This window comes from Alternaria hordeiaustralica, assembly GCF_023758085.1.
Source record: "Alternaria hordeiaustralica strain BMP 2776 chromosome Unknown scaffold_6, whole genome shotgun sequence".
NCBI classification, from domain to species: Eukaryota; Fungi; Ascomycota; class Dothideomycetes; order Pleosporales; family Pleosporaceae; genus Alternaria; species Alternaria hordeiaustralica.
In genome coordinates this window covers 1197135-1213092 of record NW_026056778.1, presented here as the reverse complement: position 1 = coordinate 1213092, position 15958 = coordinate 1197135, and the positions used below count along the sequence as shown (strand labels likewise).

General features: G+C 41.2%; 3 protein-coding genes across 3 annotated transcripts; all 3 read right to left on the bottom strand.

Annotated features, from left to right (window-relative positions):
- Positions 1 to 7060: 7060 nt before the first annotated feature.
- Positions 7061 to 9313, bottom strand: J4E84_004301 (uncharacterized protein; the record flags this gene model as incomplete). Its single annotated transcript, XM_049386909.1, has 1 exon — positions 7061 to 9313. One exon carries the CDS (start codon positions 9311 to 9313, stop codon positions 7061 to 7063), a length of 2253 nt encoding a protein of 750 aa, XP_049245679.1.
- Positions 9314 to 10506: 1193 nt separating this feature from the next.
- NBP35 (cytosolic Fe-S cluster assembly factor nbp35) lies at positions 10507 to 11616 on the bottom strand (the record flags this gene model as incomplete). Its single annotated transcript, XM_049386908.1, has 2 exons — positions 10507 to 11456; positions 11532 to 11616. 2 exons carry the CDS (start codon positions 11614 to 11616, stop codon positions 10507 to 10509), a joined length of 1035 nt encoding a protein of 344 aa, XP_049245678.1.
- Positions 11617 to 12211: 595 nt separating this feature from the next.
- On the bottom strand, positions 12212 to 15516 carry J4E84_004299 (uncharacterized protein; the record flags this gene model as incomplete). The annotated part of the gene is made up of 3 exons (XM_049386907.1): positions 12212 to 12347; positions 12400 to 15362; positions 15511 to 15516. 3 exons carry the CDS (start codon positions 15514 to 15516, stop codon positions 12212 to 12214), a joined length of 3105 nt encoding a protein of 1034 aa, XP_049245677.1.
- Positions 15517 to 15958: the final 442 nt, after the last annotated feature.

Here is a 15958-nt window from a genome sequence, read left to right as displayed (position 1 = left end):
AGATTATTAAGTAGCTAGAATATTAATTAGTTAAGAAAGTGCGCTAGTTTGTTAGTATTATAGTATACTATTAATAGTAGATTAGGTATTTTTTACTTAGAGCTAAGCTACTTTTCTAGCTATTATAAAAGAATACTAAGTAGAAATAGAGAGAAGACTAGCGCGTAGTAATAAAAAATCTAAAGAATATAATTATATTACTACTAGCGCTAGCGCTAATTAATTATAGAGAAAGTTTACTAATACTTAGCGTAAACGCCTTAAAAGTTAAAGAAGAAGCCTAGCTTAAGTAGATAGACTAGAATAGTCTATAATATATAATTAGGTTTAAAAGCACGCTATAGTTAGAGTTAGAATTAAAGTAGTACTTAACTAAGCTAGAATATAAAACGCTAGTATAGGCACTAAAAGCTTTTTAGACTTACCTCTATAGCTACTATTTTATTATTAAAACTAATATAAAGGTTCTAATTATATAGCTTAATTAGTTATTATTAAATCTTCTAGGCTTAGTAATAAATTAGTAGTTAGTAATAATTCTTTAGTAGAACTTTAATATTATCTATATTTTAAGTAAGAAGAACGTAATCTCTAATACGCTATTAAGATATCTCTAGTCTAAGAGTTAGAAGCTTTTAGAATAAGATAAGAATAACTTAGAGCTATTTATTAATTAGATATTAAATAAGTATAATAAAAGTAGCTTAGTACTTAATATTAAAGGTAGTACTTTAAAAATACTAGTAAAGAAGTATAGTAATAACTCTAAAGAGATTATAGAGTACTTTTTTAGCTTATAAAGGCTAAGCTAACTATATAGTAATAAACTATACTAATAAATTAAGAAGGTAGCTAAGTTCTTTATAAAAGAGTAATACCTCTTTTAAAAAGTAATAAAGCTTTACTCTATACGCTAAGTATTAGATAAAAAGAACTTATAAGCTACTATAATTTAGAAAGTTTATAAGTAGCTAGACTATAAAAGTATCTAGACTACTTTTAAAGTATTAAGCTAGTAATACTAGTAAAAAAGTATATATTAATAAGTAGTAAAGTAGCTTAGGCTCTATAATATCTACTAGTAAATACGTAGTACTAGATAAAAGGCTAAACTAGGCTTAATATACTTTTAAGCTCTTTAGATATAGTAGACTCTAGATATTACTTATATACCTAAAGTCTAAAACTAAAAGTATTTTCTAGTTATATATAAATATTTATTAGAATAGCTAAAGGTATACGCCTTAATAACTACTACTTCTAAAGTAGTTATAAAGTTTATATATAAGAAGATCTACTATAAATAAAGTATATCTAAGAAGCTATTAGTAAATAAAGGTACTAAGAATAAGTTAGTAGTAGAAGCGCTTACTAACTAGTTTAGAATCTATTATATATAAGTATTAGCTTATAACTTAAGAGCTTAAGAGCTTATTAAGAGAAAATACTAGAGCTTTATTTATAGACTAGCTAAGCTACTAAAGAACTAGATTAATAATCTATTAGTAGTAATATAAGTAGAGTAAGTATTACTATAAAAACTACTTAAGTATTTACTAGCCTAGCTAGTACTAAAGTAGAACTTAGTGTTACTAATTAAGCTTATAGTACTTACTTAGTAAAGCTTACTTTAGGCTAAAGTTAAGTTATAAGAAGAGCTAATTACTATTTATACTACGTAGCTATAGTTTTAGAAGAAGTATTTAAAGAAAGTAGTTTATTATACTTAGTACTTAAAGTAAGAGGCTATTAAATTATATAATAATAAAAGGTTACTACTAGCTTCTTTATATAAAGAAAAGTTAGTATTAGTATAGAATACTATTAAGAGTATTAATAAGAGCGTAGTAAAAAAGCTTAGTAACTACTAGCTAGAGCTATATTAGGTATTAAAGGCCTAGTCTAATAAGAGCTACTATTACTTAAAGAATCTAAATAAAGTAGAGTTTACTAGTACTATAAGAGCTAATTAGCTAAAGTAGTTTAAACTATTATTACTAAATATAAAGAATAATATTCTTTAAAGCTAATTAAAGCTATACCTAGATACTAACTAGATCTACCTAGTAAAGCTATTACTACGTAGAGCTATTAGTAAAAGAGCGCTAGTACTAAAAAGAGAGAAGTTAGAGTAGAAAAATAAAGAGAGAAGGTAGTTATAATAAGAGGTTAGTAAGAGAAGAAGAAGTATAATAATATTATAATATAAGCTTAGAGCTAAGTTTAGAGAAAAGTTAGATTCTAATTTACTATACTACTAATTTACTTTCTAAAGTTAGCCTAATATCTAATTAAGTTCTCTACTTAAGCTACTAGAGCTATACTAATAGACTACTACTAAATATTCTAAGCTAACGTTGCTAAAGCGCTTTTAAAGCTTAGAGAAAGAAAAACTAAAAGAACTAGAAGTATTAGAGCTATTAGTACTATAATAATAATAAGAACTTATAGAAGAAGAACTTAGACTACTAGTTAATAAAGAACTAGTAGTGCTACTTAAAGAACTAAAGTAAAAGAAATTTAAAGAACTAGCCTAAGATAAATTTAAAGAGCTAGCCTAAGATAAATCTAAAGTACTAGTACTACTATTACTTTAAGAGTAAATTAATAAAGAAGTAGAGTTAAAGATACTTAAAGCCTAATAAGTATAATAGATAAGTAATATAATATTAAAGTACTAAAAGTAAGAAGTATAGACTATTACTAGAATCTTAGCTATAGAGAGTAAAGCTTAAAGTATAGAATTAGTCTTAGAGATATTAGCTATAGTTAGAGTTAGCTAAAGAAGATATAAAATAAGATATTATACTTACTATAGAAAGAGTATTAAAAAGCGCTACTATTTAGCGCGTAGTTATTATAAGTACTAAAGTTAAGAACTATACCTTAGTAATAGAACTAAGCATAGTTATAGAAAGTTTATTAAGCTTAAATAGACTAGTATTAGTTATAGTAGTAGTTACTAAAAAAGACTTAGTTACTAGTAGTAGCTTACTAGATAACTACTATAATAGTTAGCTAGTATAAAGAAAGTAGAAATAGAGAAGTATAAATAAGCCTTAATATTAGTACTATAATAGCCTTAATCTATACTTAGACTAAAGAACTAGTAGACTAAGAGAACGCACTTATTCTTAAAGTAAAGAAATACTAAAGTTAGATAAGCCTTATTATTATTTTTATAAATAGTAAGAATTTAGAAGTAAAAGCTAAAAGTAATACTTTATATTTATAGCTACTAAATAAAATAAGCTAGTTAGTATATAAAAGTAATATCTATAGTCTTAGTATTATAAGTATTAACTAAAGTAAGAGTTAGTTAGAAGTCTATAGTAAAAAGAGATTAAAGTACTTATAGTACTTAGTAAAGTAGGTAGTAGCTACTTAGATAAGATAGAGAAAAAGAGGTAAAGTAGTATTACTATTCTTTACGTAATAGTAGTCTTTAGAAAAGATATTCTAGTTAAGCTTTTTACTACTACTTTTATTACTACTACTACTACTACTACTAATAGAACTAGTTATATAGCTACTTAGAGCGCTATTAATAGTAGCTATAAAAAGTAGAAAAAGATTAAGAGATAAAAAAAAGTTAGTAAAGAGCTAAAGAGGCTAGAAGAAAGTTAAAGTAAAAAAGTAGTAAGAAAAAAAAGTAAAAGAAAGAGTAAGAGACTACTAGTTTATATATAAAAAGAGCTACTACTAGTAGTTAGAGATTATAGCGTAAATTTACTTAGTAAAAGAGTTTACTACTATTATTAAGTAGTAAATATTACTATAAAGTTAGTGCTAAAGCTAAATTAGACTAGATTTAGGCTATATAGAAGGTAATTATTATAATTTAATATTATTAAGCTTATAGTAAAAAAAAGTAATATTACTATTAGAGAAGCTAGAGTTACTAAAGAAGCTTTAGATAGACTACTTAAGAGAGCTAAGTAAAAAAGGCTAAAGAGAAAAATATAGTATAGTAATTAGTTACCTAATTAGATTATATAATTAGAAGAAAAATAAGTACTCTAATAGCTCTTTAAGATAGAGAGTAGCTTTCTTAGATAAGAATACTATACTAATTACTTATTACTACTTACTTTACTCTTCTATCTCTCTAATTATAAATTAAATACTTTCTATCTCTACCTAATATCTTATTATGCTATACTATAAGGCGCGTAGTATAATATATTAGTTAAGTATTATATTAGTATAGGTATTTATATATATATAGTAGAGTAGTAGATAGTAATAGTAATAGTATTATAATATTACTAGTAATAGTATTTCTATAAGAGTAGCTAAATATAAAGCTATATTTAGTATATTAGTATATATATATATAATATAATATAATATATATAGTATAGAGTAATTACGTAGTATATAAAGTAGTATATAAAGTAGGTATATAGTAAGTGTATAGTAAGTAAGTATAAGTATAAGTATAAATATATTATAAAGATACTAGCTAAGTAGCTACTTAAAGTAGTAGGCGCCTAAAGTACTATATAGTTTTAGTAGACTTAAGAGCTCTAGAGCTACGTTAAGTAGGCATACGTAGATAGGTTATTCTAACTTAGACTAGAGAGTCTAGATTAAGAGCCTATATTAGACTTTTTACTTTTTTATAGTAGTTAATCTAAGTAGTAAAGTAAATAATATTTACTATCTTCTTAGCTTCTTCTATAATATTACTAAGCTTATAGCACTTTCTAATTACTTATAAAATCTAGTTATTTAGAAAGTTTTTAAAGCTTATATAAGCTTTATTAGTAAATAATATACTATTTTAGAAGTCTAGAATAGATAGAAATTAGTAAAAAAAAGTATAAGAAACTTACTATTTATACTAGTTAATAGTAATCTCTTTCTAATAAGTAGCTTTACGTATACTAGCTTCTTTATAAGTAAGTAGAGTATAGTAAATAGTTTTCTAGTAAGCTAAAATTACTACTCTACGTATCTAAGTATTAAGAGAGTACTTCTAGACTACTTTAGAAGCCTTTAGAAGAGTATCTAGCTATTTATTAAAAACCTTAGAATATAAGCTCTATTTAGTACTTTTCTTACGCTATTTCTACTACTATAGCTATCTATAATACTCTATAAGTTATTTCTTATATAGCTAATAATTATTTAGCTACTTATAGCCTATAGTAAGAAAAGATAGTAAGCGTAATTATTATAGCTATAAATAGAATAAAAAGTATAAATAAAGTAAGTATAAGTTAAGTAGCTAAAATATAGTAGATATTCTAAATTAATTTAAGTTATATATTAGAGCGTAGTAGCTAAAAGACTAAGAAGAAAAAAGCTAAAAGAGAAGTATAGTTATAAAAGTATAGTTATAAAAATATAGTAGTAAAAAGTATACTTTAAAAAAACTTTATTTAGTATAAAAGAAAGTATTCTTAAATATTTTATCTAAAGTAAAAACTAGTAAGTAAGCTAAAGTATATAGCTAATTTCTATAAAACTATCTAAAGAGGCTAGTAAGTATTATAAGCGTATATATATACGTAGGCGCTAATTAAGTATAAAAAGAACTAGTAAAAAGAAACTTATATATAAGCTTTTATAAGTAGTAAATTTTATAAATCTAAATATTAAAACTATTAAAAAGTAAAAGAAAATAAAAGTAGTAGATTATAAGAAGAAGGTAAAGAACTTATTAAATATATAAGTTCTAAAGTTATTTAAATAGTTTCTTAAAGATATTAAGATATAAAGTATATAAGTATAAAGAGTAGACGCTAAATAATAAGTAATAGATAAAAGCTAATAGTAGATAGAAGTAATATATAATAATAGCTTTATAGGTAAGTAGCTAAAGCTACTAGAAGATCTAGAAGATAGAGTACTAAGTGCTCTTAACCTAAAAAGTAGAACTATAGCTCTAAATAAAAAAAAGATAAATAGTAGATAAAAGATCTAGATAGACGCTATTAAAGTATAAAATAAGTTAGAGCTATACTTATATATTTTATAAGTGCTAAAGCGCGTATAATATATTAGTTAAGTATTATATTAGTATAAGTATTTATATATAGGTAGTAGAGTATTTATATATAATAGTAATAGTAATAGTATTATAATATTACTAGTAATAGTATTTCTATAAGAGTAGCTAAATATAAAGCTATATTTAGTATATTAGTATATATATATATATATATAATATAATATAATACATATAGTATAGAGTAATTATATATTATATAGTATATAAAGTAGTATATAAGGTAGACGTATAGTAGACGTATAGTAGGTAAGTATAAGTATAAATATAAGTATATTATAAAAGTACTAGCTAAGTAGCTATTTAAAGTAGTAGGCGTCTAAGACGCTATATAGCCTTAGTAGGCTTAAAAGCTATATTAAGTAGACGTACGTAGGTAGATTATTCTAACTTAGACTAGAGAGTCTAGATTAAGAGCTCTAGCCTATAGTAAAGTATATATTAAACTTCTAGAAGAGATCTTATACGTTATATTATTTACTAGTATTCTTATAATTAAAGGCCTTAAAAAAGCGTACACGCTTTAAAGTAAAAAAGTAAGACTTAGTAGAATTATTCTCTAGGCGTCTATAAGGTATTTACGCGTATTAAAATAAAAAAATATAAAGATTTAGTAGAGTTATAGTGCGTTACGCAAGTTAACTTTTAGTAGTTATAGTAGTTATTAAGGTGTAGGTAGCTTAAGCGCTTAGAATTGTCGCATTTTTCCCGTGTAGAGCGTGCAGGTGTGGTTATACGACCTGGGCTATTGTGTCCTCAACGACAATATGTGGGGCAGCACGTGCAGGAATCAATGACCTCGCCTCGGTAAGACAGACAGGATGACTTTTGTTGTACCAACCCAATAATGGGATAACATTACAGACTATCGACTAATTAACTACTACACATGATTGCTCTATGCCAAGCAACTTTCGAGGGTATAAACCAAAACAAGAAAGCAAAATGAAATCATCCAGTACCTTCCACCATGACAACCTTATTCATCTACCGCTTGAGATCTTCACTGTCCAACTTCCCAAGCGTCCAACTCAATGGTATAGTCTACCACTTCTCGCCACGATCAGCATAAGCCGAGCAATCCAACGCGGGAATACTGAAGCCGTAGCCATCAGTCCTGCCCTCGCGATCTTGGTTGCTGATCTCCACCCTAAGTGTAACATCCAATCCATACGGTCCGCAAAGACCTGAAGGGTTGATACCGCCAGCAGCCGGGTGCTGGGTTCCAGCCTTCTCCTCTCCGAGATGGAAACCCAGACGCATGTTGTCTTTCTTGCCGGGGGCAGCAGAGATCTTGGACGCGGCGGTGTTGTTCGTGTTAATGGAGGGCGCTGAGCCGGGAGGTACACCGAGGGTTGAGGGGGTGGGGATGGCGGATTCGCAGATGATGGCGTAGTTGCGCGAGGGCATCGTTGCGTGGTTCGCGGCGGAGGTCTTGGGTTCGATCTTTCCGTCTTTGCCGTCGCCCTCGATCTGGGCGGTGGAGCTGCCGTTTGTCGCGTTGACGCCTCCGGGGAGAGCTGGGTCGCGGTCGAAGATCTCGAGAAGCGTCTCGTCGGTCTCCTTGTCGAGATGATGGATCTTGTTTCGGCGGGCAAGCAAGTTCGCGACAGCTTGCGGTGGGGGCTTGTTGGTGATGGCGGAACTGATGATGTTGGGCATGTAGCGGTGGTCAGCTTCTGCGGGAATCTGGTGTGTCTTGGGGTTGGTGTAGAAACGACCAATGGCTCCAAGATGCACATCTCCACCAAGAATAGTGACACGGGCGGAGAACTTCTTGGAGAATGCCTGCAGGCTGTGAATGAGGTTGCGGCGCTCCTCCTTGTGCTGACGCGCGGTGTAGTGGTCATCCAAGTCATCGAGCAAATCGACCTTGCCATCGAATTGGTTGAAGAAGCCTCCAGCGAAGCCAAAGCGCTTGTTCAGGAACTTGATGGGTGCGATCAACGGCGACTGCAGAATGTTTTCGAGCCATATCAAGCGAGGGTAGGCAATGGGTACACCGAGCAGCAAGATCATGTGCTTGAGTTCTGGGTTCGCGGTGAATTCGGCGTCGAGACGATCGAAGAGCATCTTGTAAGTCTCGGGGTAGTTGACCTGATGCCTAGTACGCTCTGTTCGTGCATCAATACCAGCAAAGGCAATGCGCGCACCGAGCTGGCAGTAAATGCTGCGACTGCGTTCCTCGACATATGGGCCGGGCTTCGAGCCGATAAGGTACGATGGGTCGCCCTCATCGTTGGTCATAACGAAGGTGCTGTCCACCTGTACCGGATCGGCGGGAGTTGTGCCTTCTCCCTGGCCTGTTACATTGGTCGTCTGGGGCGCGTCGGTTGTATAGGTACTCTTTGGAGGAGCAAGGTGGTGCTGGAAGAGGAGGTAGTACTTGTGCGCAACACCACCGATGCCTCTGAAGACAGCGCAGTTCATGAAGTGGTCGGTGTAAGAGCCAAAGCCATCGATGATGTCGTGGTCGTCCCAGATGTTGACCTGAGGAATCTGGCTGTTGGCAGTGGAGAAGGGCTTGTGACCATACCACTTGACGTAGTTGTTGTAGTAGTACTCGTCGCAGTCGGCACGCATCTGCTGGCCGAAGGGGAACTCCCGTCGCTTATGAGGGCTATGTATGTCGGTCCAGGGCTTGAGCGGTCCATCGACTCGCACTCCGTCGTTGTAGATCTGGTCGCCTCCTCCAAGCATGACGTGGAAAGGTCGCTGCTCGTGCATTCGGAGGACATCGTTCCACAGAACAGGTCCGGACCAGACGTCCATGTCGGTGCCAACACTGAAGCCGTTGCAAGAGTGGAACATAATGCGCATCGACTGGGTGATTGAGGGTATGACGAAGTTCTGGGGCTTCTCCTCCTTCATGGTGTCTGTGTATCTGAGGTTCTGGATCTCGTAACGCCATCTTGACTCGAATGGCTGCACGGGAGCATCGATCCTGAAGCGCCAGAAGGCCCTCTTGCTATCCTCGTATAGCTTCTCTCCGTGAAAGTCGCGCGCTTCCACGCTGAACCTCACGTCACCCATATTCTTGTCAACTGCGCCAGCAGGAAAGAGTGTGAGCTGGGGGTTTGGCTGTGCCTCGTTCGGGTTCTGTTGTCCGGGCGTGGCGACGATGAGGACACTGCCGTGCCAGACAGGCTGCCCGGCCTGCTGGTTGCTTGTACGTCGGTAGTTGAGGAGCGGTCCCATGATGACATCCACTGCACCCGAGGTGCTGATGACTTGAGGACCGGCGCCAATGCCTGTCACGCCACTGGGGTCCTCATGTTGTTGGTATTCAGCCGCCATGGTCGTCGTCGGTCGCGAGCAATGTTCGATAGCGGGAGGGTTGGGGGAGTATATGCGCAGACGCGTCTAAGATGTCTACGATCCTGCGCTCCAGTCAGTCTAGTGACTCAATTAAGCCAGAGCAAAGACGTACAATGGCAATGCGCTCAGGGTCCAAGAGTTGGCTTCAGTCGCAGATACGATGCGCGCTGCTAGTAATTTCGCGTTCCTGTCGCGACGGAAACAATTGCACGCCCTGGTGAAGCGCGTGTAATACGGAAACGATAGAGGCGGGGGAGAGTAAGAATTCAAGAAAGGCTGGGGCCAAAATGAAAGCGCCTCTAGCCTCAAAGTCAGGAAAGTTGTTGTGCCTGTGATTGATGGCACCGAGGCGGCAGGGATGGTTGCCGCTAGCCGTGTGGGCCATGACATCCTCGAGCCTTCCGCGCTGCACTGTGGACCGCGCAGACACGGGACCTATCTCGATCTTCTGCATGGTCTTACACGCCGTCTCCTGGCCAGGCCAGTCATTTTTCTCTTCTTTCTCAGCATGTATTCGCAAATCTTGCATCGACCCGCGCAACATCTATGAGCTCATTATCTTTGTCCAAGCCACAGGCCACCCTACCAAGCTTTCGAAACATGCGCCAAGCACCTGCTACGCGTGCCAAGCATCGTGTAGCGTGATACGATGACGCTGATCAATGGCTGTGGTGTGGCTGCCAGTCCACTCATAATTTCCACTGGGAATCTGCCACACGAAGATCCAACGGGGCGGCACCATTGTGGCAGTGAATGACGACTCCAAGAGAAGCGAAGTGGCTTCGCATACGTCGTGACACTGGGTTACAATTCTTATGGCATCGATCAAGTAGTTCTAGCAGCGATGCTTAAGAGGACGCGCAAACAATCTTTGGGAGGAACTGCCTTAGCTGACGCTTGTTATCGTTGTATCCGTCTCTCTCGCTCTCCCTGATCTCCATGTTCCGGTGTGTCAAGACGAACTCAACGATCTGCGCTGCTTGCGTCAACCGCCTTCGTAAGTCATCACTTTATTGACGCGGGCCGACTTGCAAATGCCGTACGATTTGTCCAATGGGAATATGTTCCTGTAGAAATATGATTATGCCGATAAGTAAAGCCATTCCATTTGTGCTGTCTGATTTCGTTTCATCCAAGATTGTATTGCTGTACACCGACTGCGCTCTTTGAGGTCACGCTTCTTCCTCATCCACAGGCAATACTTCTTCTCTGCTCAACCCAATCTCCTCCCCAACTCTCCTGACAACCTCCTTGATAGCAGCGCATGCCGGACTATCCGGATAGGCAGTCAGGAAGCTCTCTCCGAAGTCGCAAGCCATGCCTATCCTTGGGTCCAGCGGCACCCTGCCCAAAAAGGGTATATTTTGATCCTTCGCTAACCTCGCTGCACCACCCGTACTCGCTCTAAAGATCTGAGACTCGTGCTTACAACCCGGGCATACGAATCCGCTCATGTTCTCCACGATGCCCAGTATAGGTATTCCCGCTTTCCTACAAAAGTCGATCTCCTTCCTTACGTCGAGGAGCGAGACCTCTTGGGGTGTGGAAACGAGGACCGCGCCGTCGACGCCGCTGGCTTTAAGGAAGGAGTTGACGGAGAGATGCTCGTCGGATGTACCCGGTGGTGTGTCGACGACGAGGAAGTCTAATTCGCCCCATGTTACGTCCATGAGGAATTTCTTGATCAGCCCGTTCTTCTTTGCGCCGCGCCAGATTACTGCGTCGTCGCGGTTTGGCAACATGAACTGTACGCTCATGACTCCTAGGTTCTCGCTGACCCACACTGGTTCCCATCCTTCTCCGCTAACGTGTATTGTCTCTTCTTCCACGCCCATCATCTTCGGTATGCTGGGCCCGCAGATGTCTGTATCCATAAGTCCGACAGTCGATGATGGATTCGATGCGAAGCCATGCGAAAGCATTGTACTGAAGGTCGACTTTCCGACGCCGCCTTTACCGGAGAGTACGAGTATCTTGTGCTTTACGGAGGAGAGGCGCGCGGTTATGATGGGAATGTCGGGATCGGGGCCCTTGGGCGCGGAGGCGCAGATTGACTGGTTGGGACATCCTGCGCAGGAGTCCGCTTGACCGGCTGTGAGAGATTCGGGACCGGGGCAGTGTTCTGTCGCGATAGTGTTAGCAGTCTGTTCTCACAGAGTCGCAGTGTAATGCCGGAGGGGTGGCGGGGCAAATGTACCTGGCTCGGGCGCAACGAGCTTGGGCGCAGCCTTGAGAGGTGCTTCGAAATCGACCTGTACGGGCTCTTCTAGCGAGGGTGCCATGGTGTATGTGACTGTGACTGTAGGTGTGGACGTAAGTGCTACATGGTCGCGTGCTGGAGGAAAGTCCCAGAGGCTTGATAATCAACATCCGTGACAGGGCTGTACCAGTAATGCTTGGCATTTTGCCCCACGGTCTCCCGAGGTCGGCATCCATGACTAGCAAGATCGCCTTTACACAAGGATGGATCTCAGCAGATGCGCTGCAGACTACATCAGTATAAGAATCGAACTTCAGCTAGATTGTAGGACAATGTAGCCTTCTCGGTGGTTTACATCTGAGCTCTGGGTTCTAGATCTCGTACCGCGTTGACGCCGACATTATCCTCACATGTTTCAGAAAGAAGGACAACAGAACAGCACGAAGGTCATAGCGGAGATTCTGCCTCTTAGACAATCCAGAAACCTTTGTATGTATTCTCCAACCACGTATATGTGTCTTCGTATTTGGCCCTTTTGAGATATTGTAGGAGGCAGTGGGTGTTGTGAAGTGTCTATTCATGCAAGCTATGCTCGTCTAATTCATGTGAAAATCATCCCTGTCGGGAACCGATCCACTATCCAGTCCATCGCTACCTTCGACCGAATTGGTAAATGACTACTTCAACTTGACCATGACGTATGGGATCTCAACGTCCTCCTCCTTCTGGTCTTCAGCTGTTATCTCGAAGATAACGTTCTTCTGGTGCTCCGGTACCGGCTTCCTGCTCACGTGCTCCACAAGCTTGCTCATACTGTCTTTTGTTAGTAACGCGGCGTATACGAAGGGGAATCAATAAAACTTACGTAAGCGGCATCCTATCCTTCAACTTGGATGGAGGATAGAATGATGCGTAAAGCAAACTGACACCAGAGCTTATCATCTGGATTGACAGACCCTTCTTCTCGAAATGCGCCACGAAGTCCTTCAGGGGAATATCATCCACCTCGAAACGGTCCCATAGCTTATCGATCGTAACTTCGCCATCGTGCCCTTGGTATGTACCCTTCGGGCTAGCAATCGGCTCACTGAAACCGAAGAATGGCAGGGCCAAGTTGATGAAGCCGTTCTTGTATTGCTCAATGTCCGTCTTGCCGTCGATGATCTTGTACAGCTCGAGGTTGACGAGACCGGTGACCAAAGCCGTCGTGGTGGCGATGGCCGGGATGATCTTACCAGCAATAAACTTGGTCTTGTGTCGGTCAGCCTGCTCGATCTTGTAGTTCTCGGCACGAAGGTTGCTGGCAGCAGTGATGAAGTCGATGTGGTGGTTGGAGTCATCATCCTTCTCAAACTCGACGGGCTCAAGCTTGAACCCGGCAAGAGACTTGGGTGCCGGCAATTGGCTGATAATGCTGTCGAGCGACTCATTGTCGTCTCCACCAGCCTGGTTGGCATTCGGATCTGGCTCCTTCTCGTCGGCCTGTATCTTCACTGTAGGGTCGGGCTGGAAGTCGGGAACGATCATATCATTGAGAACTTCGACGTAGTGCTCCTTGGACGCATTTGGCTTGATGCCGTAGTTGAATGCGTGTAGGGTGGCAGCAGCTTCCACGTAGGTGAAGTGAGTTGGGTTTGAAGAGTCAAACTTCGATGGGTCCGGCGCGCGCTTGGGTCCCGACCAGAATGGCTGACCGGAGCCTGTCTTGGAGTCCTTGGGAAAGTTGTAAAGCAATTGCGCGATCGCGTGGTTGTAGTTCTTCTCGAACTGATGACGGGCCCAGATGATGCAGTCGTCAAACGACAACGGCTTCTCTGTGACCAAGAATTCCCGCAGGGTCTCCAGAGTCTGCTTCTCGTTACCAGACTGCTTCAGCGATGCGCCAAGGTAATCGGGTTGTGTCAGGTAAAGGTTGACAATCTCCGGACCCTTGACAAACAGCGAATCGAACGACTCCCGCGCCCAGGCAATCGTGTGCTCAATTCGGTTGGGGAAACTCCTTAGTGTGCACATAGGGAACGACTTCTCGGGTGGATCTTGAGATGAAGAGTAAGACTCTGTGATGAACGGCAGAACAACCTGGGTGTTGCCCTTGGTACCGAGAGTACCGCTGTCGAGCAAAGGCTTGCGGAAGAATACACATCGTCGGTCGACGTATGTACGCGCCTCTACATTGTCCAGTGCATTCGTCACACCGTCCAGAGAATTCCAGAACTCTTCGTTGAAGATGTGCTCTGTCTCCGGGCCGACCTTGTCTTGCAGTGTCACGATCTTTCCACTGAGGTCAGGGTTCATAACCTGAACTGCCTTGGCGGCAGCATCGCTCTTTAGCTTGCCAACATCCGCTGGTCGGAACAAAAATTGTCGGTTCAAATTGCTCTTCTCGATTTGGTCGTTGTCAGTGACAGTGATCTTGCCATCAGGGCCAGTGCCAAGACCCATCATCGCCCAGTTCTTCAACATCTCGCAGCCGATGGCACCCGCACCAACGAGGAACTGCTTGACGTTGCTGAGCTTCTTCTGGTATTCCTGTCCCAATACAGCGATTTGACCGTCGTATCGCGAGCCAATCGGAGCACACTGCTCTTCCGAACGGGTCGTGGAGGTAGGGATCGACTCTAGCGAATCGAAGTAGAGGAACTGAACGATGGGATGGAACTTTCCAGACACTGACTTCAAGACTTCCTGAGCAGCCATGCCACCAAAGAAGGCAGCGACGGGACTGAGGTCACCACGAGCCTGGTAACTGAGCTCCTTGATGAGCTTCTCATCCAGCTCGACCTTCTCCTCGCCCTCATTTGCGATTTCTTGTGCAATCTTGAAAAGCTCATCCGCATCGGCCTCGTGGTGAGGACGTGGGAACTCGCCCTTGTGGAGGTTCGCAAACTTGTGGATGGCCTGGATACCAACATGGAGCTGTTGCGGTCGGTCGAACTTTGCGAAGTCGGAGATGAGAAGCTCGGGCTTCTTGAGCTGCTTGCTGAAGGGCTCGAAGTCGATGATCTTGGGCATCTTGACCTGGATGAACTGTCCTCCCTTTTTGTACTCTCCGAGGCCAGATACATCGCCAATGGAGAAGGTGTAAGGCCCCTTGACCTCAATCTTGCGAGGCGCACAGCCGTTGAGGCCCTCCATACCCTCAACTTCTGAGAATGTGACCCAGTCGCCATCCTCCAGGCCGTGCCTTGTCTCGTCTAGTGCCGACACAATACCCTCCTCATCAATGCCGGCAATAATGCCGTTATTGACATTCTCGCCAGTCGGATCACCGATGGTGAAGTTCTTTCCGAAATCGGTGAAGATAGTACCGAACAGACCGTATGTGTCGGTGATGACGACGTAGATGCCGTTGTCGTGGCAGTAGTCTGCGATCTTGATTTGATCCTCGAGCCGAGTGTCGGTAAGGACAATGACCTGGAACTGCTTCAACTGCGACAAGTCTGATGTCAAATCTCCTCCGCTGAATTCCTGCACCGGTGTGTATGGGTTGAGTTCGGAGACGCGCGGTACGGTGACGGAGGCGCGTGGCTTTCCCACATCGGCGGGCGTGAGGAAGAACTGCGATGAGAGGTCGGCGAGAGCGGCGGGCTTGGGATCGTAGAGTGTCAGCGACTTGACACCAGCTAGGGCGATGTTCTTCGCAATCTCGACACCGAGACCTCGCAGACCAGCAACGAGGACGTTGGAAGAGCCCATGCGCTTCATGGCCTCATGGCCCAGGACATACAGCTGCCTGCTGTAGAGGGACTCATCGATGTCGCCGTTGTTACCGGACGCTTCCTTGAGCTGTTCGACGGCAGTGGCAGGGCTGTCGACCTGCATGTTTTCCTTGGATACGTTAGATTGGGGACGCAGAAGTGTGAAGTTGGTGAAAGGTGTAGAGTGGCGGAGACGCTGGAGACGCCGAGTACATGGTTGCAAATGCGGACGCGCAACCGAACAAAGCGCAAGTTAGTAATCAATGAGGCGGACTTACCGCCATGGCTTTCTCTTTCTTGCTGGGACGAGCGTCCTCGTCGACGTGTTTCCGCTTCCCCAGTTTGCCGACGGTCGTGAAGGCTGGACGCTGTCGAATGTGGCGGTCGCGGGCGCCTGGCTCGAGTGTCGCGGGGTACCCAGGTGTAGACTGTTGTTTACGGATGTGAAGAAGGACAAACGAGATCAACAGGTTTGTCGCTGGAGTGGGTTGAGTGTGGAGGTGTAAATGGAAGGAAGGCAAGGGTGGAAGGCGCAGCAGGGAGGAGGTTATTACGTGAGTACTTGTCACGGCGAAGGTGCTGGAGCTCCACCTAGCGCCATCCCACTTAAATCTTGGCGCAATCGTCACTTCCGCATGGGCCTCGAATCCACTCCTTCACCCATACCAGTATAACAGCAATCACCTTACAGTCTACGTTGGTGTGAAAACGAAAGTTTGCAGACTC